This window comes from Solea solea, chromosome 17, assembly GCF_958295425.1.
Source record: "Solea solea chromosome 17, fSolSol10.1, whole genome shotgun sequence".
Classification (NCBI taxonomy): domain Eukaryota; kingdom Metazoa; phylum Chordata; class Actinopteri; order Pleuronectiformes; family Soleidae; genus Solea; species Solea solea.
The window spans coordinates 19,845,609-19,872,832 of record NC_081150.1 but is presented as its reverse complement, the minus strand read 5'-3'; the positions used below and the strand labels follow the sequence as shown (position 1 = coordinate 19,872,832).

The window sequence follows — 27,224 nt, the reverse complement described above, 5'->3', positions numbered from 1 at the left end:
TCCTTTGTGTCTCTTTGTGTCTGCAGAGCTTCCACAGCAGAATGTCTGTAATGAGGAGGAGGTTCTCACTGAGCAGCAGCTCTGTAACCAGGACAGGAACTCCAGTCTGGACCAAGGGGAACCAAAGTCTATACAGATTAAAGCAGAGCAGGTGGAAATCTGCACCAGTCAGGAGCAGGAGCAGCTTGAACTGAAGCAGGAGGCTGATATCTTTATGTTGACTCCTGATTATGAAGAAAGTGATCACATGGAACCAGAGAGTGAAAAGCATATGTACAACATTTGTGAGAAATGCTTTGCAGGTAAAGGTAACTTGATAATCCACATGAGAACTCACACAGGGGAGAAGCCGTTTTCTTGTGAAAGATGTGGAAAGTCTTTTTTTACAAAGAAAATACTTGATAAACCACAAAATCACTCACACAGGCGAGAAGCCCACCTGTGCAACATTTGTGAGAAATGTTTTGCGCGTAAACGCACCTTGATGTACCACATGAGAACTCAAACAGGCGAGAAGCCCCATATTTGTAACATTTGCAATAAATGTTTTGCATGTAAAGACATCATGATGATCCACAAAAGAACCCACACAAGTGAGAAGCCATATACCTGTGAAACGTGTGGAAAGTTTTTCCGACAAATTACACATTTGTCAATCCACAAAAGTACACACACAAGTGAAAAGCCGCTTTCATGTGAAACATGTGGAAAGTGTTTTCGGCAAAGGAAATATTTCATAAACCACAAAAGAACTCACACAGGTGAGAAGCCCCATGTTTGCAACATAACTCACAATTGAGCAGCAATACTGTATACCACTGCAGCACCTATCGAAAATCTTTTCCAAAAAGCATTTATGTACCAATTTCAAACTTGAATGAAAATATTATTATCGTCATGTGACACCTCATGTAAACGGACTCCAATGATTATCAGTTAGGAAAGCAGGAGTGTTTTGTGTTTCCATAATATCTGGCAGAGCATTTATTTTTCAGAGACCACACAGGAACTGCTGAGTCAAGAGTGAATCAACTGCAGCATTTGTAGGAAAGGTGTATGAGACCGTTTGCTCAAAGATATTTTAATAAAATGCTCCTTTTCCTGTTCCAATTGTGTCTTTACTGTAGTTTCCATGATGTACCAGAGGGGGAGCAGTTTTACAAAAAAGACACATATTTTCAGAACCTGTCAATATATGGGATAATAAAATTGATGCTATGTAGGCTAGGTATATCCTCAGTCAGTGGTAAAGGTAAGACTTTGTTGTTCGGAATCACGCTTAAGTGTTTTAAATGTAATTAATAATAAACTGGCATTTTATTTTATAAAATCCTGATATTTTAATACTCCTGTTTGTTATCCTGTATCAGTATAAGAAGGTGGTTTTTTTGTGTGTCGCAGGTCAAATATTCCAGTTGTTGACAAAGCAGCGACGTCTAGACTTCCATATTTGAGAGATTTAATCAATGGACGACTAACTGCTGCTGCTGTAGACATATTCACACAAGTAGAAAGTATCGTCGTGTATGAGGAAGGGTTGTAGATATAACACTTTCATTCATGGATTATTGTCGTTGCTGTCATTTAAAGTCTTTTTATTCTTGTAACTTAGGCAGTGAAGTGTTTTATTACATCTTAAATAGCACCACTTCATTTCAACCTAGCTTTCCAAGAGCCACTGACGTCTGCTTTTTACGACTTTTCCTCAAACCTTTTGCCATATTAACGCTTAACCATACAAATGTTTCACAGTCGTGATTCCAGTCAAATAAAATACACGTGTTTAAGCTGTTTGGTGTTCGTAGTCGTTTCACGGTTCGCTAGCGAAACAGGAAGTAGTGTCACTTCGCACATGCGGAGAACACCTTAGTAGCAACGTTAGCTCCGCGTGGACAGTAAAGGGGGAAGACGGGGATTTGTTCGAGTGTCGCAGGTAAAATATTCCAGTTGTCGATGAAGCAGAGATGTCTTCACTTCAGTTTTTGAGGAATTTAATTTTTGAGCGCTCGACAGCTGCTGCTGCTGAAGAAATATTCCGACATGTAGAAAGAATCGTCGTGGAGTACGAGGAAGAGTTGGATCGTCAGCGCAGATTGTTGGATATCGTTTGTAAACCTCGACTAAAGTTATACCGGATCGGTGTGTACAAGCACAATGATGATGGTTGTGTCTCGTTATGTTCCTCACCCTTTGTCACCATCTGTGTTTTTATGTCTCATTTTCTTCTGAGAGCGTTTTGTTGTAAAGTTCACTTTTTTTACTCGAGTTTTTCTTCTCGCGACGTGGGCTTTTCAAAATAAACTTCCGGCTCTACAGGAAATGCCCGAAAAACAATAATACTTTTTATGAAGCAACAAGTCCTATTTTGAATACGAATCAGTTTCATGAATTGAAGTCACAGCATTGTGTTAATTACGTAAAATAATTAACACAATACAGCCGAAAGGAAAAGAAGAAGAAGAAGAAGGGAGATGGTTGGAGCCTTCCTTCTGTTTGTGCTTTACTTTCATTTTATCCGTCACTGTGCACCAAAGCAGGGGCATACACGTGATACCACTCGACATTAGGGCTGCACAAAATTGGAAAAAACTGACATTGCAATATTTTTTGTGTGATGCATATAGTGAGATTAAAAAATACAAGAATTTTCACTGGATGACTTGAGTAGCTTTATTCGGAAGGAATTAGGTTGATTCATCAAGGTCAATCATCTATCATGTCATCCACAGCTCGTCTGTGCTGTGTCCTGGTGCTGATCTTTTGTGTGTGTCCCAGACTCTCCGTCCGCAGTAAATATAGTTAGATGGAGTTCACTTGTGCGGCACAATTGGGCATTTCCTTCTCAGAAAGTATTTCAGGAATCAGTCAGGAAAACGACAAAGAAGCAATGCACATTTGCAGTGAACAACTGTAGAACATCCTGGTTGCAAATACCTGTATTCTGTTTTTATTCACGTTTTTCACAACGTCCCAACTTCATTGGTATCGGGGTTTGTTGGTTAAACCTTAAACATGATGCTGTTTTCACTTTTTACCTTTCTTATTAATGTCCTAACTTATTCCATTGTGTCTGCAGATCTTCCACAGAAAGGTGTTCTTAAGGAGGAGCAGGAGGAGGAGCAGCAGCTCTGTAACCAGGAGAGGTATTCCAGTCTGGACCAAGATAAACCAGAGTCTTTACAGATTAAAGAGGAAGAGGAGGAAATCTGTACCAGTCAGGAGCAGGAGCAGCTTGAACTGAAGCAGGAGGCTGATAATTTCATGTTGAGTCCTGATAATGAGGAAAGTGATCACATAAAACCAGAGCGTGAAAAGCATGTGTGCAATATTTGTAAGAAATGCTTTAGGCAAAAACATTCCTTCATGGAGCACATGAGAATTCATGCAGATGAGAGGCCATTTTCTTGTAAAACTTGTGGACAGTGTTTTAGACACAGTTCAGAATTGACAAGCCACAAAAGAATTCACACAGGTGAGAAGCCTTTTTCTTGTGAAATATGTGGAAAGTGTTTTCGATATAATGGTCATTTGAAAAAACACAAAAGATCTCACATAGATGAGAAGAGGGAGAACACCACTGCAGCACCTGTTGACGTACAGGCGTCGCAGCCATTATGTTATATTTACCATGTAAAATATTAAGCTGTGGATGCACTGCACAACTTTCAAACTGCAAATCCAAGATGTAAACTTCACTCAAAATAGATGTTGAGTCACTGGTATAAAAGGAGGAGAAACTTCATGGAAGCCATTCGTCTTTTAAAGGCATGAGTAAAATGCACCATTGGTCATTGTCTTGGCCATGACAGTGGGTTTAAACTTCTAACTGAATCTAGTCTCTGATTTTATTACATTATAAATGCTTCTAATGCCTATGAGTGTATGTCACGGTATTTGTGTTTACTGATCATCAGTAGTCTCTTTAGATTTTACTATTTTAGTCAATTTTTATTTTTATTTTTATCCTTTTCATATGATGATTGTCCTTACCATTGAAACAGTATTTTAAAAACATGTATCATAGTCTTCAAAGTACTGGAAATTAAAGTTTTGAGTTTTTGTATTTTTTTTGCAAAAATGTGTGCCATTTTTATACACAATGGAATGCAAGTAATAAAACTTTAATTCATGGATTATTGTTGTCGTTGCTGTCATTTAAAGTCTTTTTATTTTTGTAACTTAGGCAGTGAAGTGTTTTATTTTCTTCATACACATCTTAAATAGCATCACTTCCTTTCAACCTGGCTTTCAAAATAAGAGCCACTGGCGTCTGCTTTTTACGACTTTTCCTTAAACCGTTTGCCATAGTAACGCTTAACCAGTCCCATTGTGGAACAATAGGGTGATATTGAGTCGAGGGAGGTCTATGTTTATGGAAAACTGGATGTCAAGACAAAATTGGTCTGTTTTACATATAATGGATGGAAATGGAAACATACTTGAACTGAATGACTTTAATTATAGATATAGCACAACTTGCTCCAATGTGATCTATAAGAAAGTCTCACAGAATATCCCAAAGGTTTTAGTCCATCCAACCATCATCTACCGCTTTATCCTCCACCAGAGGGTCTCGGCTGACATAGGGCATAACCCATAACCCTAGTCCATCGCAGGGCCACACACACAAAGACAAACAACCATTCACTCTCACGGTCAATTTAGGGTGTCTGGACTGTGGGAGGAACCCGGAGAAAACCCATGCATACACAGGGAGAACATGCAAACTCCATTCAGAAAAGCCCTTGTTCCAACCAGGGCTCGAACCCAGGTCTTCTTGCTTCAAAGGCAAGAGTGCTAACCACTACACCAACCGTGCAGCCTGTTTTAGTTAATTTGATAAAAATAATCAGAACTTCACAATTTAACATATAGAGGCGCTAGAGCTCCGAGTGGAAGCGGGAAGTCTTCAAAAGGGACGAGGAAGTAAACGACGGAAGTGTTAGCCTCTAGCTAACTGTGGACGAAAGGTTCTAGAAAAGGCTGTAGTGCGTCGTTCGTGATGTCGAAGGTAAATATTTCGCCCGTCGTCAGCGAAGCAGCGATGTCCTCGCTTCAGTTTCTGAGCGAGTTAATCTGCGAGCGACTGTCTGCTGCTGCCGAAGAAATATTCCGCGCGTTTGAAAGAACCGTCGTGGAGTACGAGGACGAGGTGGGTCGTCAGCGAAAGCTGCTGGAGATCGCCTGGAAACCTCAACTCAAGTTACAGCGGATAGGTGTGTACAACCACAATTCCCTTAATTATAAACACTAACAAGTGAACGGGACTCATTTGACTTATTTCACAGTCTTTTCGCCATTCAAATAACATTGAAGAAGGGCCGGTATTTGATTTGTATTTGGTATTTGATTTTAGAGCACCACCGCAGAGTAGCTGGTGCTCGACTATTATTAACACAAAGTTAACACTATAAATTGAATTATTACAGTGGTGTTATTTATACCGTTCTTGTTTTATTATTGTTATTATTGTTGTTGTTTTTTTTTTTTAACCCTAGACTGCAATAAAACCACATAAGTGGCCTACTTTCAAATTCAAAGTGTTCTTTGGGTTTTTCAAAACACAGAACAGATGTGCACAATTTTCTTTTAGAAATCTACAAAATAAAACCAAATAAATCTAAATGTATTGAGATTTCTTTAATATGTGAACATGTTTCTACCAGAGGGCCCCAAGGAATTCCTTCATGCCATGGGCCGGCTCTGAGAGCAGTAAAAATATGATGATTTTACAATGTGTTTGCTGTTTCTTTCACCATTAGACAGCACATTAACTGGAAGTTTATGTTTGTTTTTCGTGTTTGAAATTCTTTTTTCACTGTGTTGGACTGTTTTGCTGTGGTGTTGGGACAGGTTAGCAGGTTTTAGCTCAGTTTGCTCACAGCGCCATCATGGCAGGACTGATGCTGTTTCAACTTTACAAGTTTGTTAACGGGGTATGAAGGCATTATCCAGACCTGAAGTATCCTGACATCTTCAACTTCAACTAGATTCATTTACCTTTATCTTAATCCAAAGAGTCACTGAAAGTTTACGAGAGCCCGGAGGGAAACAAATGGATGCAATCTGGCTTCGTGACAGACATTCAACTTTGGAGTCTACTGGCTAAAGATGGCAAATCCAGCGCGACACACATCCAGTAGGAATGGGAATGACATGGCATTTTGAGAGTTGATTGACGAGGTCCACGCATCGAATTTTTGTCGAATTTGCGCCATTTTTTCTCTTTCTTTTTGCAGCAACGATGCAGAGGGTGGAAAATATTCTACACTGTACAGTACTACTAAATTTTAGGCTCAACAACATGTAATGTAATGTAATGTCCAACATTGACCATCAAAGCAGTGATAATAACAATGAGAGACTTTTGCAAATTTCAAATATTTATTCAACCTTTGGGAAGAAGGCGAGTGCGGAGTCTATTTACTATTAACCCCGCAGCAGAGAAAACTCTCCGCAGGCACGGATGTGGCATGGATGATTTTACGGTTTGGTTTGACCACCTACTAATTTATGCGTTGTCTAGTTTATGCGTCCTTTTCTGCCGGGGGCGTTACCTTGGTTGCATGAAATCAGCTACTGGAGCTCTATTCTGGTCAAATCTGGACTTGAGAATCAAGCTGACTGGAATAAAAAATGTTATTGTTCCAAATTTCCAGTCAGCATGATTACTTGACTCTCAATTGTCTTTGTCTTTTTGCTGTTATTCCAGCTCTAACCTACTCCCTGTGACTGTGTCTCTAGAGCTTTGGCAGCAGCATATTCATGAGGAGGAGGAGGTTCTCACTGACCAGGAGAGGAACTCCAGTCGGGACCAAGAGGAACCAGAGTCTCTTCAGATTAAAGAGGACCAGGGGGAAATCTGCACCAGTCAGGAAGACGAAACGAAGCCGGAGGCTGAAACCATAATGTTGACTCCTGAACCTGAACACATGGAACCAGAACCAGTCACTGACCACCAGCTTGTCTCTCACAGGTCTCCTGTTGCTCAGACTGGAAGCAAATGTTTGGACTCAAAACCTCAAAAGAGAAGTGGCAAAAAGAATCTCAAAAAGAGTCTCAAAAACAAAAAAACTAAGACTAAAACTCGCATATACAAAAAGTCTTTAAAATGCGACACTTGTGGAATTTTATTTTCAACACATTATCAGGTAAACTTACATATGAGAGTTCACACAGGAGAGAGGCCATTTTCCTGCGAAATATGTGACAAAGGTTTTAAAAGACCTTATCACTTGTCACTGCACAAGAGAACTCACACAGGTGAGAAGCCATACACCTGCAAAACCTGCGCGAAAACATTTGGCCGATTCCCGGCGATGAAAGCTCACATGAGAAGTCACACAGGCGAGAGGCCACATTTTTGTGAAATGTGCGGGAGACGCTTTTTTCAGCTCACACATTTGAAAAATCACATTAGAACTCACACCGGTGAGAAGCCGTTTGCTTGCTACAAGTGTGAGAAAATGTTCAGTCAAATTTCCACAATGAAAACGCACATAAAAATTCACAGAGATGAAGGGAAGTTTTCTTGCGACACGTGTGGGGAAAGTTTTGAGCAGCGCTGTGAATTCGAAATTCACATGAAAACTCATAAAGATGAAAAGTCCACAAGTCCTTCAGCAGCAACTGTGGGAGAAAAAAAACCTACTGTTGCAAAGGGTTGGAAAATTCCCGGGTAAATTTTTGGTACATTTACATTATTTGGGAATTTTGGAAATATTCCAATTTGGGAAAAAATTCATTGGAATTGTATGAGAATGAACTGGACATTTTGGATAATTTAAAGAAAATCTATATAGAGGTATAGATGGTAAACTGAACAAATTAAATTATTTTTTTTACAACTGATGTTGTAAAACTTCTTGTACGGTCAAAGAAAATTGTCCAGCTGGGGGCAGAAGAAGCCTAGCCTAGCTTACATTTAACATACACATTTTGATTTAATAGTTAAACAGCACAGATCAAATATCTGTCTCATATCATCTTAAACATGACTTCTAGTCCTTGGTTCAGGTGTCTAGAAATCATCTGTTATGTCATGTAGGGGGCGTGGCCTCAGATAGATAGACGTTTATAGAGGTTGTGTGCTATGGATTAACATTGATATTTCATGGCTGTATTTGCATCAAATCGATAGTTTAAGTAAAACAGTATGCCACAAATAAATTGTTTACCAACTGCATTTGAAATTCACAACCTGAATCTGATTTTGAAAATGTCCAGTTTATTCCCATGGAAAGTTTTCCATTGTTCATGAACAAAACATGACGAGAAAAGTTTTTGTAAGTTTAAGCAAGAGAAAACCGTTGAGATGCAACTACGATTGCAGCATTCAGTTATTCTGCTCCTCATCTGTGGAACAAATTTCTTGAACATTGGAGGTCGACTCAGACTGTAACCTCATTCGTCTAATTTCAATGTCTAGCTTTTATTTTGATTGTCATTTTAATGTCATGCTTTTATTCTGTGATTTTCTTCATGTATTTATATGTCCTTGTAAAGCACTTTAAGTTGCCCCCATGTATGAATTCTATACACATAAACTTGCCTTGCCCTACAATTTCGAGAAGAATTCACAGTATTTTTGTATTTTTTGTACATAGTCAACTGTGTCATCAGGTTTCATGAAATTCACCCAGTGTTCATCTAAACATCCTGAACTCTTGTCCTCATCTCTGTTTGTGACGGTGTTTCTTTTCAAACATAAACATATGAGGATTGAATCTGTGAATAAATTCACTCTGCTGTTTTCATACGCCACCTGTTGTGGGACACCTGTTGACAGGGAGACATTTTGCCTTCATACGAAGTTACAGACATTCTAGGTCTACTTTATGGATAATAAGCAGTCCATATTTTGTGTTGGTATCACGGTTGCGGCATCATGTCGCGACAAATGTCAATTTTTGTAGTTTTCATGTATCTGTACTTCATTTTTATAGCAACTTTTTACTATTACTCCACTATGTTTCCTCTAACTTTGTTACTCGTTACTACCAAATAAAATCAGAAGAAGAGTTGGTATGATGTTCTGTATTTATATAAAGCTTTTCTTGTCTTGAGGAGCTGCTTTACACATTCACACATCTTTCATACCCGTTCACACATTTAACGTGGGTTAAGTGTCTTGCTCAAGGACACATAGACGAGCAGTTGAAAGACAACTTGTCCTACCACTGAGCCAACATTCAATCCACAATTATTGAAAGAAAAATATTTTTACATAATTGTATTTAGGTACAGTAAATATCATATACTTTAAGACTTTTACTTGAATAATATTATAAAAAAGTGACTTCAACTTCTGCCAATGTCATTTTCTGGTAACATGCTTGTACTTTTACACAAGTATCCCTTTAAGGTACTTTATACAAGACTGACATCATTTAAGATGAATGAACAAATCTGACCTTAAAGTGTTGAAAGAAACAACACAAAACCCCACAAGATCTATTTTAAATTAATTACTGATTTGCAAATTGCTTCTTGAATCGTGGTGTGTTACAATCATTAATTAGTGAATTGGTTGTGTTTTATATTACATCATTCACAAGTCTTTATGGGATTTAAACCGTACGACATGCGTTGTAAATATAATGTATTGGTCAAATGAAAAGAAAAGACAGAGTTGAAAAAATCAACTAAAGACGGAAAAAAACAACTTCAGGCTCCGCTCGCTGCCGGAACTTGACAACTGTAGCACCCAGCGGAAGTAAACAAACACAAAGGCTGCTAGCAAATTTAGCTCCGTGTGGACAGTAAAGCGGAAAGACGGTGGGTTGTTCGCTTGTCGCAGGTCAAACATTCCAGTTGTTAACGAAGCAGCAATGTCTTCACTTCTGTATTTGAGAGATTTAATCAACGGACGACTAATTGCTGCCGCCGAAGAAATATTCACACACGTAGAAAGAATCGTCGTCGAGTACGAGGAGGAGGTGGATCGTCAGCGCAAACTGTTGGAGGTCGTTCGCAAACCTCAACTAACGTCACAGCGGATAGGTCTGTACAACCAGAACGATGATTATTGTGTCTCATCATGTTCCTCTCCCTTTGTCACCATCTGTTTTTTTGTCGTTTTTACTTGATTTTATAATGAGTGCGTTTTGTTGTATAAATTAAAAAAAAAATGTTTTACTCGAGTCCTGGATTTTTCACTCGGATCCTGATACTTTTAAAATAAACTTCCGCCTTTACAGGAAATCGCTCTATAACAACAAATAATTTCAAGTTTTTTTATTCACGAAATATCGTTCGCCCCGCACAGTAACTCAGAAGGACACCGTTAAGAGTGGGGCAAACGTTTCAGTTCAATCTTAAATGCAGACTCACAGGAGGTCCATATAGTAATAAAAAGTACAAACACATCAATCAATTTGGACAAAGATCAGACAGAAAGCAAACCTGTAGAAGAAAACGCCACCCTGTATGAGGGAGAGGTGGATCATCAGCGCACAGTTGGAGATCCTTTGGAAACCCGAAGTACATTTACAGCAGATAGGTCAATGAAACCTCAATGGTTTTGATAAATACAATGTGACTCGTACATAACTGCCCCCCCCCCCCCCATCTAGATAACAATGGAATGAGCCTGATTTACAAACCTTAAATTTTACACGGTAAACTGTGAGTAAAGATACTGTCAGGCTGAACTATCCAGTAAAAAAAATAACCTCAGATAAATGAGTTCACTGCTATAACATTCGCAACATGTGTCCTTGTGTTTATTTGTGTCTGCAGAGTGGCAACAGAACAATGTCTATGATGAGGAGGAGGTTCTCACTGAGCAGCAGCTCTGTAACCAGAAGCAGAACTCTAGTCTGGACCAAGAGGAACCAGAGTCTCTACAGATTAAAGAGGAAGAGGACGAAATCTGCACCAGTCAGGAGCAGGAGCAGCTTGAACTGAAGCAGGAGGTTGATACCTTCATGTTGACTACTGATAATGAAGAAAGTGATCACATGGAACCAGGACCAGACACTGACCACCAGCTCCTCTCTCATGAAGCTGAGAGTCAAGACCAGACAGTCCACATGAGAAATATTCCAGGTGAAAAGCCCCACATGTGCAACATTTGTAAGAAATGCTTTGCGGGTAAAGGTACCTTGATCGTCCACTACAGAACTCACACAGGTGAGAAACCCTATTACTGTGAAACATGTGGAAAGTGTTTTCGTCAACTCTCACACTTGATTAAACACAAAGTAACTCACACGGGTGAGAAGCCCCATATTTGCAACGTCTGTAAGAAATGCTTTAGGCGTCATGACATTCTGATTGAACACATGACAACTCACACAGGAGAGAAGCCCTATTCTTGTGAAACGTGTGGAAAGTGTTTTCGACATGGATCGAATTTAATAAGGCACAGAAAAATTCACACAGGTGACAAGTCCCATATGTGCAACATTTGTCAGAAAAGTTTTCCGGTCAAAAGTATCTTGACGGCTCACATGAAGACTCACAGCTGAGAACCTCTGCAGCACCTTAAAATTAAACTCATTTGGTTATGTGTCAAATCAAGTTTAATCGTGTGACACCTCATGTAAACAGACCCCAATGATCATCAGTTAGGAACACATCACATATGAGCTGAGTAGTGTTTTGTGTTTCCATAGCATGACTACATGCAAAAAATGAAATAAGTCAAAGAAATTTTTAAAAATGAATGTAAGTCAGCAACTTTTGGCCTCTCTGCATTTTTTTTTTTTTTTTTTTTTTTAATTGTAGTCAGGAAGGTCCCATTGAGATACAAGATCTCTTCTCCCAGGGAGTCCTGGTCAAGTTACAGCACACAGTTACGGACACAAAACAATTTCAGATATAAAACTCACTTTAGAATATGAAAGCTAAAAGGAAGTCATTAAATGAGACTAAAAAAAGAGAGACCTAATGAAAGTAAAGTGCAGACATTTACAGGTCATAGTTGTTGTAGAAAACTGTGTCTGGGAACTGTACAAGTAAAAAGACAAAAAGGTAAAGATAATTTAACTACATCAATATTGATAATGTAGAATAAATGCATGTCCTTTTAATTATTGATTTACCTTTTGGAGAATGCAAAAAAAACCTGACACGTTATTTACATTTATTTTATGACACTTTAAGTAAAGACATTCTTGAAATTAAAATCTGTGTGTCCGTCAATATGCTTTGGACAGAATATTGTGTCTTCTCTCCCTGTCCTGGCTGCTCTCTGTCTTACCTGGATCAGCAGAGGACTGGGGAGGATCTAAAAAGGATTCTAAAAATGCTTGACTTGTTGTGTAGCGCATTAAAACAAGTTGGTCAACTTCTTCATTTGGACTGTATTTTTTTTATATGATGGTTGTTCTTATCTTTGAAACTGTATATCTGTCAAACATTTATTGTAGTCTACAAAGTCCCGGAGTTTGTAGTTCTTGCAAAAATATACGTTTGTCGACCCAAATTTTTTGTGTGCTGTTGTTATAAACCACCTCTGTTAAATGAACAGTTTGTTGATGTTAAGAAATAAAATGACTATACATAGATTATTATTGTCATTCTCTCATTTAAAGTCTTCATCCTATGTTGACAGCTTACCCTTTTACTTTAAAGCTTTTATTAATTCTCAATTTTCTCTGGCTTAATTTTGCCAAAATTGTGTTGTTTTCTGTAAACAGAAAGTCTACGTTCAGATTACGAGTTATGTTGTTCAAATCTGATTAATCTCAATTTGTGAGATTTAACTTGACAGGAAAGCTATTTACTACTCAGTGTAACTTTGGAGTTTTTAAATCTTGCAAATATAAGTTACTGACAGGTTTCTTCTGCTGTTTTTAAAGCCTGAGGCTTCTCTGCAAAGTGGAATTAACAATGGAGTTACTGTCCATATGTCGCCACAAGGGGACGGCAGAGATCAGTTTACAGGTAAAGCCCTGCTGCCAAAATATTAGAGATCAAAGAATTATAATATCTAAAAACAGGAAAGCCACTCCTTCATATTTGTGCTTTTGTATATGGATTTTGAACACCCTACGATTCTTATATTTCCACATGTGAGACAAAATCATAGATAATGAAGGCTACTGTAAGAAGAATTTTAGATGAATGAACAAATCTGAACATACAACAAACAAAAAACTCAAACACAAAATGTATTTTAAAATACTGCAAACATCTTGCATCGTGCATAGTGTGTGACAATCATTCATTCATGAATTGGTTCAAATACATACCCCTGCGTTTGTGTTTTATATTAAATCATTTATTGCTTTACAAATTATAATGTCGTGATGGCATTTAAACCGGATGGTATGCAACGTAAATTAATTAATTGTTGAAATAAAATGAAAAGCTAGATTTGGAAAAAGTCAGAACTAAAGACGGAAACAAAAACTTCAGTCTCCGCTCGCTCTGCCGGAATTGACAATTGTAACACCCAGCGGAAGTAAACAAACACAAAGCAAGCAAGTGTAGCTCCGTGTGGACAGTAAACGCGGAAAGACGGTGGGTTGTTCGTGTGTCACAGGTAAATATTCCAGTTGTTAACAAAGCAGCGATGTCTTCACTTCTGTATTTGAGAGATGTAATCCACGGGCGACTAACTGCTGCTGCTGAAGACATATTCACACACGTAGAACGAATCGTCGTCGAGTACGAGGAAGAGGTGGATCGTCAGCGCAAACAGTTGGCTATCGTTTGTAAACGTAAAGTCAAGTTACAGCGGAAAGGTCTGTACAAGCAGCATGATGATTATTGTGTCTCGTTTTGTTCCTCTCCCATGTCACCGTCTGTGTTTTTTTTTTTGACGTTTTTACTTTTTGTTGTTGAGTGCGTTTCATTGTAAAGTTCGCTCTGTTTCGTTCGATGGTTCCAGGCACCTTTCAAAATAAACGTCCGCTTTTACAGGAAATCCCTGAATGACAGCTAATTTCAACGTTTGAGGTTTTTTTTGTTGTTGTCTGATTCCTTGCGTACTACGTACTGGAACCCCCCTGGAATATTGTTCGCCCCAACACACACTACAACACAGAAGGACACGATTAAGAATGGGGCAAAAACGTAAATTCAATTAAATCTTTATTGCGGACTCCTAGGGGTAGAATGGAAACAGAATAGAATCCAACAGAGCTGTAGTTGTTGCTGTAGGCTGCTCCTTATTGCTGTCCACAATTTCACTGGAGGAAGATTATCCAAGTAGTATGAGACAGATCTTGGTATATCTGTCGCCATACTGTGTCCATGGGCGGTCACAATCATAAAAGAATAAAAACAGCAGATGTTCAAAAAAAAGAACACAAGAATAGAGTGGAATAACTCTTTTAGTAGTAACAAATATGCCGATAGTGCTATTACTTGACCAATTAGTGTCCAATCTAAAGCTAACTGTATTGCCTTTTTGTGATTATCACAATTGTTATTATGTTCCTTGTGTCTCTTTGTTTCTGCAGGGCTTCCACAGCAGAAAGTCAATGAGGAGGAGGAGGAGGGTCAGACTAAGCAGCAGCTCTGTAACCAGGAGAGGAACCCCTTTCTGGACCAAGAGGAACCAGAGTCTCTACGGATTAAAGAGGAAGAGGAGGCTGATACCTTTATGTTGACCCCTGATTATGACGAAAGTGATCACATGGAACCAGAACCAGACACTGACCACCAGCTCCTTTCTACTGTAGCTGAGAGTCAAGATCAGACAGAAATCAACCCTGGAGAAGAACACGTCGCCTTGTACGAGGAAGAGGTGGATCAGCGCAGACAGTTGGAGATCCTTTGGAAACCTGAAGTACAGTTACAGCAGATAGGTCTGTCAAACCTCACTGTTTTTTAATAAATACAATGTGGCTCATATAGAACTGCCCCCCATCCAGATCACAATGGATTGAGCCTGATTTACAAAAATAACCTCAGTTAAATGATTTCACTGCCATGACATTCGCAACCTGTGCTTTTTGTCTGCAGAGCTTCAACAGCATCATGAGGAGAAGGTTCTCACTGAGCAGGAGGGGAACTCCAATGTGGACCAAGAGGAACCAGAGTCTCTTCAGATTAAAGAAGAAGAGGAAATCTGCACCAGTCAGGAGCAGCCTGAACTGAAGCAGGAGGCTGATACCTTTATGTTGACTCCTGATAATGAAGAAAGTGATCACATGGAACCAGAACCAGACACTGACCACCAGCTCCTCTCTCCCTCAGCTGAGAGTCAAGATCAGACAGTCCACACGAAAAATATTACAGGTGAAAAGCCCCATATGTGCGCCATTTGTAAGAAATGCTTTGCAGGTAAAGGGACCTTGATAAACCACCAAAGAACTCACACAGGTGAAAAGCCCTATTATTGTGAAACATGTGGAAAGTGTTTCTCAGTGAGGTCGACATTATCTCGACACAAAAATATCCACACACATGTGAAGCCCCATATGTGCAACGTCTGTAAGAAATGCTTTAGATATATTCGAAATTTGATAGATCACAAAAGAATTCACACAGGTGAGAAGCCCTATTCTTGTGGAACATGTGGAAAGTCTTTTCGACAAAATTCGCATTTGATGAACCACACAAGAACTCACACAGGCGAGAAGCCCCATGTTTGCAACATTTGTAAGCGACGCTTTGCACGTAAAGATACACTGTTAAAACACGAGAATTCACACCGGTGAGGAGCCATTTTCCTGTGGCACATGTGGACTGTGTTTTGGACAAAGAAAAAATTTGATAAACCACAGGCAAATTCACACAGGTGAAAAGCCCCATGTTTGCAAGATTTGCAAGAAATGTCTTTTCTCTAAACAAAACTTGATATTTCAAATTAGATAAAAAAAAATCTCTAAAATGATGGGGGCATACACCCCCCCCATCATTTTAAAATGATTGATTTTAGACCCCACACACATGTAAAATAGTGGGCTATCAGTCTATAATCTTGAGTCTTTATTTTGAATAACATGTTTAAAATGAATAATTTGTGATATTTGTCCAGATATGTGAGAAATAAAGACGTTCAGGATTTGGCATACTCCTCATGACTATAACTCCTTGACCATTTTGATATCTCGAAAATTCAAAAACTATGTAGTGGCCTAAACAGTTGAAAGAAAAATTGCTAGATATTAAAAAGTCAAAGTTATCTTGGAGAAAGGGGCAGAAACAATTCTACAGTCATAAAATCTAAATAAATTCAGATGGTCACATCATCATGATGGTCATAAGAGGACTAAGGAATATTGCACCTCCTTCTATATTGCGTTCAAAGCTGGGTGAGGTAACGTCAGCCGTAGTATTTACTGCATTTAAACGGTGCTTGGACATTCGTCCAAAAAATTCAGCTGATGAGAAGACCACTGGGTTCAATCTAGACGACCACAATGACCGGTGAAACAAGGCCTAACAGCAATTTGTCATTCATTGATGTTCATCATCATAATCATCATCATCCGCTTATCCGGGGCCGGGTCGCGGGGGCAGCAGTTTCAACAAGGGACCCCAAACTTCCCTTTCCTGAGCCACATTGACCAGCTCCGACTGAGGGATCCCGAGGCGTTCCCAGGCCAGAGTAGAGATGTAATCTCTCCACCTTGTCCTAGGTCTACCCCGAGGCCTCCTTCCAGCTGGACGTGCCTGATACACCTCCCTTGGGAGGTGTCCAGGAGGCATCCTCACCAGATGCTCAAACCACCTCAACAGGCTCCTTTTAACGTGAAGGAGCAGCGGTTCTACTCCAAGCTCCCCCTGGATGACCGAGCATCTCAACCTATCTCTAAGGGAAAAGCCAGCCACTCTCCTGAGGAATCCCATTTCGGCCCCTCGTACCCGGGATCTCGTTCTTTCGGTCATGACCCAACCTTCATGACCATAGGCGAGGGTAGGAACGAAGATTGACCAGTAGATCGAGAGCTTTGTCTTCTGGCTCTGTGCGGTAAAGCGAATGCAGTTCCGCACCAGCCGCTCCAATTCTCCGGCCCATCTCCTGCTCCCTCGTCCCCTCACTTGTGAACAAGACCCCGAGATACTTGAACTCCCTCACTTGGGGCAAGGAGACATTCCCTACCCGGAGAAGGCACTCCACCAGTTTCCTGCTAAGAGCCATGGCCTCAGACTTAGAGGTGCTGAAATTCATCCCGACCGCTTCACACTCGGCCACGAACCGATCCAGTGAGCGCTGAAGGTCACAGACCGACGAAGCCATGAGGACTACATCATCTGCAAAAAGCAGCGACAAGATCTCAAGCCCGCCAAACCACAACCCCTCTCCCCCACGACTACGCCTCGATATCCTGTCCATGAAAATCACAAATGGGATTGGTGATAAAGCACAGCCCTGGCGAAGGCCAACACCCACAGGAAACAGGCTTGATTTAGTGCAGAGAACCCGGACACAGCTCATACTTTGGGTGTATAGGGATTGGATGACCCTAAGTAGTGCCCCCCTCACCCCATACTCCTGCAGCACCTCCCACAGTATCTCCCTGGGAACCCGATCATACGCCTTCTCCAGGTCCACAAAACACATGTAGACCAGATGGGCGTACTCCCAGGCCCCCTCCAGGATCCCTGCAAGAGTAAAGAGCTGGTCTGTTGTTCCACGACCAGGACAGAATCCACATTGTTCCTCTTGAATCCGAGGTTTGACTACCTGTCGAACTCTCCTTTCCAGTACCTTGGAGTAAACCTTACCAGGGAGGCTGAGAAGTGTGATGCCCCGGTAATTGGCACACACTCTCAGGTCACCCTTTTTGAAAAGGGGGGCCACCACCCCAGTTTGCCACTCCTTCGGTACTGACCCCGACCTCGACACAATGTTGAAGAGACGTGTCATCCAAGACAGCCCCTCCACACCCAGAGCCTTCAGCATTTCTGGGCAAATCTCATCAACCCCTGGGGCCTTGCCACTGCGGAGTTGTTTAACCACCTCAGTGACCTCCCTCAGGGAGATTGACGATGATCCCCCATCAGCTTCCTTCTCTGCCTCCACCACAGAGGGCGCAGATGTCGGATTCAGGAGTTCCGCAAAGTGTTCCTTCCACCGTCCGGTTACCTCCTCAGTCAAGGTCAACAGTGTCCCATCCTTACTGTACACAGCTTGGATGGTCCCCCGCTTTCCCCTCCTGAGGCCCCGAATAGTTTTCAAGAAACATCTTGGTGCCGACCAATAGTCCTTCTCCATGTCCTCTCCAAACTTCTCCCATACCTGCTGCTTTGCGACTGCCACAGCAGAGGCTGCCGCACTTCGGGCCCGTCGATGCCTTGCAACTGCCTCAGGAGTCCTCCGGGATAACATATCCCGGAAACACTCCTTCTTCAGTTGGACAGCTTCCCTGACCCCCGGTGTCCACCACATGTTTGTCGAGGGTTACCGCCCCTTGAGGTGAAGGCCTCTCGGACAGGGGCATCCTCCAGACGTTCCCAGTTCATCCGCACTACACGTTTGGGTTTGCCAGGTCTGTCCAGAGTCCTCCCCCATCCTCTGACCCAACTCACCACCAGATGGTGATCAGTTGACAGCTCTGCCCCTCTCTTCACCCGAGTGTCCAGAACATGTGGCCTCAGATCCGATGAAACGATCACAAACACAAACAGCAGTCAGGGCTTTCCCCCCCGCACCATTCATTGATGTTATTTCATGCAAATATCTAATTCAGAATCAGAATGAGCTTTATTTATCACAGATACAAGTACCGAGAAATTCAGTTATCAATAAAAACTATACTGACATAGATGTGTGAGAGTGAGTCAGAGACAGGGTCAGCATGTAAGTACAGTGGACAGACTTCCTCTGCTGTAGAAAATGTGACATGGATGGTCTCAGAATGTTGTGGAGCCTCATTTGTTGGAAAATTGTTAACATGTTGGTGAATCATCGCAGGCTCGTCTCCCTTTCAAACTGCAAATCTGAAATGTAAACTCAGCTCAACAAAATTGCATTGTAGTAAACTTCACTTGTATAAACGTCATGGAAGTAGAGCTGCAACTAATGATTATTTTTTATAATCCATTAATCGAGTATTCGCTTGGTCCATAAGTTGTCAGAAAATGTTAAAAAAAATGTTGAGCAGTGTTTGTCAGACCTGGAAATTATGATGTTCTTAAATGTCTTCTTTTGTCCACAAACCAAAATGATTCACTTTTAATGATTTATTTGTTATATGGAGCAAAGAAATGAAGAAAATCGAGATCAATCGAGTAATTGTTTCAGCTCTACATGGAAGCCATAAGAATTTTGAAGGCATGAGTAAAAAGCCCTGTTGGTGATAAATAAAACAAAACACACATGCCATTTTTATTCACCACCTGTTAAATGATTTCATGGATTATTAGTAGTAGTTAGTTGACCCACATGAGAACTCACACAGGTGAGATTTTCCACGCAGACGGTCCATACTATTATTATTGATGTCTTTGTAACTTTGGTCACTCTCTAAATCTTACTTAACACTACTTCCTTTCAGCCTGGCTTTCAAAATAAGAGCCCTTTTACTTAAACCCTTCGCCATAACGCTTTACAATAAAATGTTTCACAGCCGAGATTCTCAGTCAAATAAAATACACGTTTTTAATAAGCTATTTATTTTTGTGTTTGTAGTCATTCTAGGGTTCACTAGCGGAAACAGGAAGTACATGCGCATCGGGGAACAAAGCCGCAGTAGCAGCGTTAGCTCCGTGTGGACGGTGGTTTGTTCGTGTGTCGCAGGTAAATCATTCCGGAGCAGCGATGTCTTCACTTCAATCTTTGAGGAATTTGATCTTCGAGCGACTAACTGCTACCGCTGAAGCAATATTCAGCAACGTAGAAAGAATCGTCGTCGAGTACGAGGAAGAGGTGGATCGTCAGCGCAAACTGTTGGAGATCGTTTGCAAACCTAAAGTCATGTTACAGCGAATAGGTGTGTACACGCAGAATGATGATGATGATTGTGTCTCGTTATATTCCTCTCCCTTTGTCACCATCTGTTTTTTGTCGTTTAAACTTCTTCTGAGCGTTTTGTTGTAAAGTTCACACTTTTTTACTCTCTCTTTCTCTCGACGGATCCGGCAACTTTTCAAAATAAACTTCCGCTTTTACAAGAAATGCCCGAAAATTAACAATAATAATAATAATAATAATGGCGATAATAATAATAATAATAATAATAATGACGATAATAATAATAGTACACTTTATTTCTGAACAAATATTACAAAGTGCGTGATAACTAATTTGAATACGAGTCCGTTTTATGAATTGAAGGCAAATCTCTACACATTAATGTGTTTATTACGCCACAGATGGAAATGGTTGGAGCCTTCCTTCCCTCTGTCTCCGTCATTGTGTGCCAGAGCAGGGGAGCTGACACTGATAGACGAATGGCGTGTTTCCACTGGCTCGACTCGACATGTTCAGTTTCCGGTACTTTTTTTTTAAGTACATGCTCTGGTGATGTTCCACGCGAGCTGAGGCGATACTATGCGTGACGTCGCCAGACTGCCGGCCACTGATAGACAAGCCTAACAATGCCGATTGGTTAAAAAGACTGAACAAGTGTAAAAACGTGGGTTAATCGCCAACAATTACCAGGGAAATGTCTCAAGTACTGAACAAATATTTTTAATTGACTGAGTCTAGTGATTCAGTTACACTGAAAACAACTGCTTTATGAGTCACTAGTCACTCTGTGAAGTCACCGCAGTTTCATGCAGCCGTGCAGCGATGACTCTGCCCAGGTTGAGCAGCCAGAAATCAAAGAGTGAATGTCAGACACTCGGCTTCACTCACTGACAAGTGAGCTGTCAAAAGTTGTGATGGAAATATTGAAAATGCTGCTGATTATTGAAGCGGTACAATGTAATATTTGTCCCCTAATGTTATGAAACGGTTGTTAAAACATACGCCGTTTACAGACCAACGATCCCAGTGAACTCTGACACCGGACTCCTAATGTGCAAATGCCCATGTCTTCAGACCAGGTACAGCAGTCCATTAAGTTGTATTTTATACTTGTGAGATGCATGGGTTTAATTGTGAAGATATAAAGGAAAACTTGTGCCAAAAACAAAACAACGGTGTTTCAGTTAGTCATTTATAAATCTTCATTTTGTGTTTGAGAATTTGAGAAAGACATTTGTGACAAACAAAATTGGATTTACACACCTTGAATGAATGAATGAGCCTTTATTGTCACTTATACAGAAGTACAGCAAAATTACTACAACCACCCGTCCGTACATACAATAATACAGCACAATGAGACAGATATGTGCATGTATGTTTGTGTCCCTGAATGTGTGTGTGCGCATAAGCCTGGAGACTCGCTTTGTCTAGCCTCACAGTCAGTGTCTCAGTTCACGGGATGCCATTGCGATAACATAGCAGGTTGCAATGGAGACGTCCGTGATCGGGTCCCACACAGAGTCAACAATCACCAGGTGTCCGTGAAGGAAGGGAGAGCGGAATAGGAATACAGAGCGTCTCACTGCAGCGATCTACGAGGCCGGTGCCGCGGGGTCCGAAACACAGATTAGATTATGATGTTTGGGTTACAGCGAGAAGTCGTATTTCAATAGACTCGATTTACTCTGTTTGTCCATTCTGGTCTCCAAGTCGGTCCATTCGCTTTTGCAGAGCCGAAAGCTTCTCCAAGATGTTATCTATGTCTTGGAGAAGACATGGATAACATCTCACATTCACACACACATTCTCAGAGGGTCTCAGGGTCGCAGCGTTTACTTTTGGGAACACCTTTACCACAAGTCCTAACAAGCTCCTTTTTCTCATTCACTCTCTAATTTTCATCAATTTTTTTTTAAAATACAAGAATTGTCACCAGATGGCTTGAATAGCTCTGTTTGGAAAGAATTAGGTTGAATCACCGAGCTCAATTATCTAACATGTCATACCTTAAAATAAAGGGGTTCATGTGTGAACAGACGAGATTGCTGGTAAAAAACAGAGAGTGTTGAATCGTTACATGAAGATGAGAAAACAAAACATATTTTTACTTGAACAAACAGGTCAGTGATTGTTCCTCACACAGTCGGCTGCACACCCACAGCTCTGTCACTCTGTTTATGTGCGCTGTGTGAGCACAGCCCTTCTGTGTGTGTGTGTCTGCAGTGAGATGGATCTCACTCGTGCAGCAGAATTGTGCATTTCCTTCTCAGAAGGTATTTGGGTTTGTGACAGACATTATTTCCCTTTCTTCCCTCTGGCTCGGTTCATTCGGTCTCTGTTTTTCTGTTATTGTATCTGTAATGTTTACTTTTGAAAACGGCAAAGAAAAAGATTATTTATGTTTGTGCCGTTTCTGTCTGAATGTGGCCAAAGTCTCTCTCCTCTTGTTTATCACTCATATTCAGTGTGGTGTGTGAAACCTATTTTAACTTTCCCCAGCAACAAGAAATGCTATTTTCTGATTGGCTGATTGGCTGCGAAATGTCATGTGTGGCGTGAAATATGTTGCGATACTTGACGTGTTTGCTGTTGTCTTTCCACACTTCGATGCTGGCATGGTTAGATCACAGTAGCCACAAACACGACACGATACAGCAAGGAAATTGGCACTTAAATATTCACATGTCACTTTGCACTCTTCAATATAAGAAAAGTCAAAGTTTGTACCTCCCGACCTGTGCTGTGAAACCACTACAGATGGTCCAGAACGTGGCGGTCTTCAATCAGCCTAAAAGGGCACATGTCACACTTCTGTTCATTGAGCTCCACTGGCAACCCTTAGCTGCTCGCATCAAATTCAAACCACTTATGCTACCCTACAAAGTGTTTCATGGGTCTGCTCCCACCTACTTAAATGCTCTCCTAAAGGCTTATGTTAGCCCTAGACTGCTCTCTTCATCGAAAGATTGTCGTCTGGCGCTGCCAACACCCCGCACAAGACAATCCAGACTCTTTTATCATGTATTGCTCCACGCTGGTGGAATGACCTACCAAGTGCTACCAGAACATGGACGTCCCTGTCTGTCTTCAAGAAGCACTTAGCCCACAAAACCCAGCTCTTCCAAGAGCATCTTCTGAACAAGCACTTACCTTTTACTCCCTCCCTTGCATGATCCACTTCTGCACTCTCACCATCTGTCAGTCCGCTGGTCCCATCTAGTGGAATTCTTTCCAAGACTTTTCTATGTAGTTTATTACTCTTTTGTAAGTCGCTTTGGATAAAAGCGTCTGCTAAATGCTAAAATGTATGGAAATGTACTTGCAATTCACAATCTTGCAAAAAATTCTATTATACGACCGAACTTCAGGTGTAGGTTTACCCTTATCCATGATTACAACCCGATGATGTCATCACTTCTTTCTTTTCTTATTAATGTCTGTAGTTATTCTCTTTGTGTCTGCAGATCTTCCACGGAAAGAAGTTCTTCAGGAGGAGGAGGAAGAGGAGAAGGAGGAGGTTCTCACTGAGCAGCAGCTCTGTAACCAGGAGAGGAACTCCAGTCTGGATCAAGAGGAACCAGAGTCTCTACAGATTAAAGAGGAAGAGGAGGAAATCTGCACCAGTCAGGAGCAGGAGCAGCTTGAACTGAAGCAGGATCCTAATGATGAAGAAAGTGATCACATGGAACCAGGACCAGACATTGACCACCAGCTCCTCTCTCCTGTAGCTGAGAGTCAAGATCGGACAACAGTCCACGTGAGAAAAATTACAGGTGAAAAGCCCCATATGTGCGACATTTGTAAGAAATGCTTTGCACGCAAAAATAACCTGATGGCCCACATGAGAACTCACACAGGTGAGAAGCCATATTCTTGTGAAACATGTGGAAAGTGTTTTTGTCAAAATTCAGATTTGACTATCCACAAAAGAACTCACACAGGTGAGAAGCCATACTCTTGTGGAACTTGTGGAAAGTTTTTTCGACATCATTCAAATTTGATAATCCACGAAAGAATTCACACAGGTGAGAAGCCATTTTGTTGTGAAACATGTGGAAAGTGTTATCGACATAGTTCGGAGTTGATAATCCACCAAAGAATTCACACAGGTGAGAAGCCTTATTCTTGTGGAACCTGTGGAAAGGGTTTTCGACGCTGTTCAGATTTGACAATCCACATGAGAACTCACACAGGTGAGAAGCCATATTCTTGTGCAATATGTGGAAAGTCTTATAGACATATTTCGCATTTGATAACCCACGGAAGAAGTCACACAGGTGAGAGGCCTTATTCTTGTGAAACTTGTGGAAAGCGTTTTCACCGTAATGCGCAGTTGAGGATCCACAAAAGAAGTCACACCGGTGAGAAGCCATATACCTGTGAAACATGTGGGCAAACCTATCGATCCAGTTCAGAGTTGATAATCCACAAAAGAACTCACACTGGTGAGAAGCCTTATTTTTGTGAAACGTGTGGAAAGTCTTTTCGAGATAATACCTGTTTGATAAACCACATAAGATCTCACACAGGTGAGAAGCCCCATGTTTGCCACATTTGTAAGAAATGTTTTGCACGTACAGATACCTTGAGGAGACACATAAGAACTCACAGGTGAGAAGAAGTGAAATTAATACAACATGTTGGTGAATCATCGTAGGCTCGGCTCAAATCAAAATAGATTTTGAGTGCCATCAGTGGGTCTCGACCAGGCATGGGCATGATAAGGCATGTCGGCCACATGCAGCTCTTTGTCCCTCCCAGCCTGGATCTGTGTGAATTTAATTAGAAATGACAGAGAGAATAAAAAAAATGTAAATAACAGGATTGTACAGTGCGGAGTGTACTTCTCATTTACTGTTTGTCCAACACAAGAGTGTTAGTTTTTATTTGGTTATGACTCTTTGTTTTTATCAGTTGGTTTTCATTTTTTTTTTTTACAGCAGGTTTGCCAGGTGCAAGATTCAAAAAGGTGATAAAAGGTATTGTGTGTCAAAAACAACCATTCAAATTGCTGACAGAGGAAAAAAACAACAACAAACGATTATGCATGAAATGAAATGACGAAAACGAAGCACATTTTCACAACAGATTTAGTCAAGTTTCATTAACACACAGTTCAGTTTCAGTGAGTTGTGGTTAGATGAGGATGTCGTGGTGGTGTCAGACAATATACTCTCAACACTAGACCACAGTATCGTGGAGCAGTATTCATTATGTAGTATAGAATGATATTTTCAATACAGTTAGTTGGTAATAAGTGAGTAAAGTTAGTTTATTGTGTTTGTATGCTGCACCAATTCACACCCAAACGAGATGAAATGAACAGAACTGAGTTTGATGACTGTGAGAAACTTATTATTGAATCTGCCTCTGATTTTCTTGTAGAGTCAATTTGTTGTTTGTTTACTTCTGTGGGTAAAAAGTAAGTGTTTTTAATTCATTTCATTTTTATCCTTGTCCTTTTATCACTGAAACTGTTTCATTAAAAACATTCACTGCAGTCGTCAAAGTCCTGTAAATAAAAGGTTTGCGTGCAAATATGTTTGTGCACATTTTTTATACACAATTGATGCTAAGAAATAACATTTTCATTCATGGATTATTGTTGTTGCTGTCATGTAAGGAGGGGCTACCTATCTTTAGTTAGTTAGTTAGTTAGTTAGTTAGTTAGCAGCTTTGTCGCTGTCCCTTGTCGTAGCTCCTTAGGTTTTACTCCAGCGTAGGACCAGAGTGTGTTTTCTTCCCCTCTTTCTCTCCCTCACTTACACACTCTATAGGTTGATTTGGTGTTGATTGACAACCACCCGTGTCTGTCGGCCTGTGGACTGACCAATCGGCAGCCAGGACGCTCTGATCCTTCGTGCAGCTGGAGGTTCATGGTAAGAACGTTGTGGGGTAGATCAGACTGGGGAAAACTTACTAAGTAACGGGTTGTAATGTTGTGATTATGTGTTTTTGGTTTGGCACAAACCTTTGGTTCCCCCCTCATCCGCCTTTTGTTATCTTACCTTAAAATAAACATTTGAGTTTCTTCCGGTTCTGTTTTGACAAGGTTTTTTGTGGGGGCTGAGTTTTTCTGAAGAGGAGAAGCTTCCCGTCTCAGATCGCCAAATAAAAGCCAATGATGTCCCACTTATTCAGTTGCATCCAGTTTTACTTTGGGTTTGAGACGTCGGGAGATTCTCCCATCTCTAAGTCATGTGGATGGAATTGTTTTGTGCAGCCTCGGTACCTCGGGACTTTGTGCTTGTTTGGATGGAAAGAAAACGAGTCAGGCTGGCAACGAGTGGGCAGGAAAGGCTACATGATCCTCCTGGAGCTCCTCGTCTACAGAAGCCTATTGCAACCAACTTCTGTTGGAGCCTTTCTTTGTTTGCCCTGTGTTGCTATCTCACCCCGAGGAGATGTAACCGTACACTTCTGCACTTGAGATCATACGTGTAAATGAATGTAAAAAGGCTTTCTTCATTATTCTCGATTAGACCACTTCTTTTTTCACACATCTTCAGTGCTAGCTGCTGAGACTGTGAGAAAAGTCATTGAATTTGCCTTTAGGAGGAAATTACTGAAATGTGTTACAGAACTTTGAAGCACATCACGTTCTCTCTATGTGTTCTTGCATATCATCAAACATCCTACACAAAATATTTATAAAAACATACACAACAACAGCATTTAACTGTTTTACAATACTTTCTGATTCTCTTCTCAGGTGTTATCACAGCTTTGTCTGCTGCTGCTGGGAGTATTTGATTGGTTAGACGTGTACAAGTCGTCCTGTGTTGTTTTCCGGATACGGCAGGAGTTTCCTGATCCAACCGTATATATATATATATATACATACATATATACATATATGTTTATGTGTGTATATATATATATATATATGTATATGTATATGTATATGTGTGTATATATATATATGTATATATATATATGTGTGTATATATATATATATGTATATATATACATATATACATATATATGTATATATATATGTATATATATACATATATACATATATATATACATATATATATATATACACATATATATATATACGTATATATATATGTGTATATATATATACATATATATATATATATATATATATATATATATATATATATGTATATATATACCACTTCCTCCTGTGATGACAGGCTCTCTGGGATCAATCGCTTCTGCAACTTTTCAGCAAAAGATTCTGGCTCAGCCACGTTGTACACACACACGCACACGTATTTTTTCTTGCTATATATCCCTTAGCTTTTCTTATATTTTATATGTATACTTATAATGTTACTGTTTTGCACAGTAAAATGTGGTGAGGTCACTATTTTTCAGATTAAGAACCTCTTTTTCAAGGGTGTCCTGGCCAAGATGTGCAGCAGCAAATGAC

The 27,224-nt window shown here is 40.5% G+C and overlaps 5 protein-coding genes across 5 annotated transcripts; all 5 read left to right on the top strand.

The window, feature by feature from the left end:
- The first annotated feature begins 1,838 nt into the window (after nucleotides 1–1,838).
- Nucleotides 1,839–4,133, top strand: LOC131443565 (zinc finger protein 41 homolog). The gene is made up of 2 exons (XM_058613263.1): nucleotides 1,839–2,139; nucleotides 3,077–4,133. Exons 1-2 carry the CDS (start codon nucleotides 1,965–1,967, stop codon nucleotides 3,640–3,642), a joined length of 741 nt encoding a protein of 246 aa, XP_058469246.1. The 5' UTR covers nucleotides 1,839–1,964; the 3' UTR covers nucleotides 3,643–4,133.
- Nucleotides 4,134–4,930: 797 nt separating this feature from the next.
- On the top strand, nucleotides 4,931–9,023 carry LOC131443556 (zinc finger protein 239-like). The gene is made up of 2 exons (XM_058613250.1): nucleotides 4,931–5,216; nucleotides 6,745–9,023. Exons 1-2 carry the CDS (start codon nucleotides 5,003–5,005, stop codon nucleotides 7,680–7,682), a joined length of 1,152 nt encoding a protein of 383 aa, XP_058469233.1. The 5' UTR covers nucleotides 4,931–5,002; the 3' UTR covers nucleotides 7,683–9,023.
- A 682-nt stretch (nucleotides 9,024–9,705) lies between these two features.
- On the top strand, nucleotides 9,706–12,512 carry LOC131443560 (oocyte zinc finger protein XlCOF22-like). Its single transcript, XM_058613258.1, has 2 exons — nucleotides 9,706–10,002; nucleotides 10,741–12,512. Exons 1-2 carry the CDS (start codon nucleotides 9,831–9,833, stop codon nucleotides 11,469–11,471), a joined length of 903 nt encoding a protein of 300 aa, XP_058469241.1. The 5' UTR covers nucleotides 9,706–9,830; the 3' UTR covers nucleotides 11,472–12,512.
- A 902-nt stretch (nucleotides 12,513–13,414) lies between these two features.
- On the top strand, nucleotides 13,415–15,749 carry LOC131443553 (zinc finger and SCAN domain-containing protein 2-like). Its single transcript, XM_058613247.1, has 3 exons — nucleotides 13,415–13,694; nucleotides 14,415–14,762; nucleotides 14,920–15,749. The coding sequence occupies exons 1-3, from the start codon at nucleotides 13,523–13,525 to the stop codon at nucleotides 15,615–15,617; spliced, it is 1,218 nt and encodes a 405-aa protein (XP_058469230.1). The 5' UTR covers nucleotides 13,415–13,522; the 3' UTR covers nucleotides 15,618–15,749.
- A 3,840-nt stretch (nucleotides 15,750–19,589) lies between these two features.
- On the top strand, nucleotides 19,590–26,635 carry LOC131443551 (oocyte zinc finger protein XlCOF6.1-like). The gene is made up of 2 exons (XM_058613245.1): nucleotides 19,590–19,838; nucleotides 23,287–26,635. The coding sequence occupies exons 1-2, from the start codon at nucleotides 19,667–19,669 to the stop codon at nucleotides 24,435–24,437; spliced, it is 1,323 nt and encodes a 440-aa protein (XP_058469228.1). The 5' UTR covers nucleotides 19,590–19,666; the 3' UTR covers nucleotides 24,438–26,635.
- Nucleotides 26,636–27,224: the final 589 nt, after the last annotated feature.

What these genes read in the sequence shown, in the direction of transcription:
- LOC131443565 (XM_058613263.1), top strand. Translation starts at nt 1,965, where the DNA reads ATGTCTTCACTTCAGTTTTTGAGGAATTTAATTTTTGAGCGCTCGACA. An exon ending in ACTAAAGTTATACCGGATCG is followed by an intron (nt 2,140 to 3,076) that starts GTGTGTACAAGC and finishes TTGTGTCTGCAG; the next exon opens with ATCTTCCACAGAAAGGTGTT.
- LOC131443556 (XM_058613250.1), top strand. Translation starts at nt 5,003, where the DNA reads ATGTCGAAGGTAAATATTTCGCCCGTCGTCAGCGAAGCAGCGATGTCC. An exon ending in ACTCAAGTTACAGCGGATAG is followed by an intron (nt 5,217 to 6,744) that starts GTGTGTACAACC and finishes CTGTGTCTCTAG; the next exon opens with AGCTTTGGCAGCAGCATATT.
- LOC131443560 (XM_058613258.1), top strand. Translation starts at nt 9,831, where the DNA reads ATGTCTTCACTTCTGTATTTGAGAGATTTAATCAACGGACGACTAATT. An exon ending in ACTAACGTCACAGCGGATAG is followed by an intron (nt 10,003 to 10,740) that starts GTCTGTACAACC and finishes TTGTGTCTGCAG; the next exon opens with AGTGGCAACAGAACAATGTC.
- LOC131443553 (XM_058613247.1), top strand. Translation starts at nt 13,523, where the DNA reads ATGTCTTCACTTCTGTATTTGAGAGATGTAATCCACGGGCGACTAACT. An exon ending in AGTCAAGTTACAGCGGAAAG is followed by an intron (nt 13,695 to 14,414) that starts GTCTGTACAAGC and finishes TTGTTTCTGCAG; the next exon opens with GGCTTCCACAGCAGAAAGTC. An exon ending in AGTACAGTTACAGCAGATAG is followed by an intron (nt 14,763 to 14,919) that starts GTCTGTCAAACC and finishes TTTTGTCTGCAG; the next exon opens with AGCTTCAACAGCATCATGAG.
- LOC131443551 (XM_058613245.1), top strand. Translation starts at nt 19,667, where the DNA reads ATGTCTTCACTTCAATCTTTGAGGAATTTGATCTTCGAGCGACTAACT. An exon ending in AGTCATGTTACAGCGAATAG is followed by an intron (nt 19,839 to 23,286) that starts GTGTGTACACGC and finishes TTGTGTCTGCAG; the next exon opens with ATCTTCCACGGAAAGAAGTT.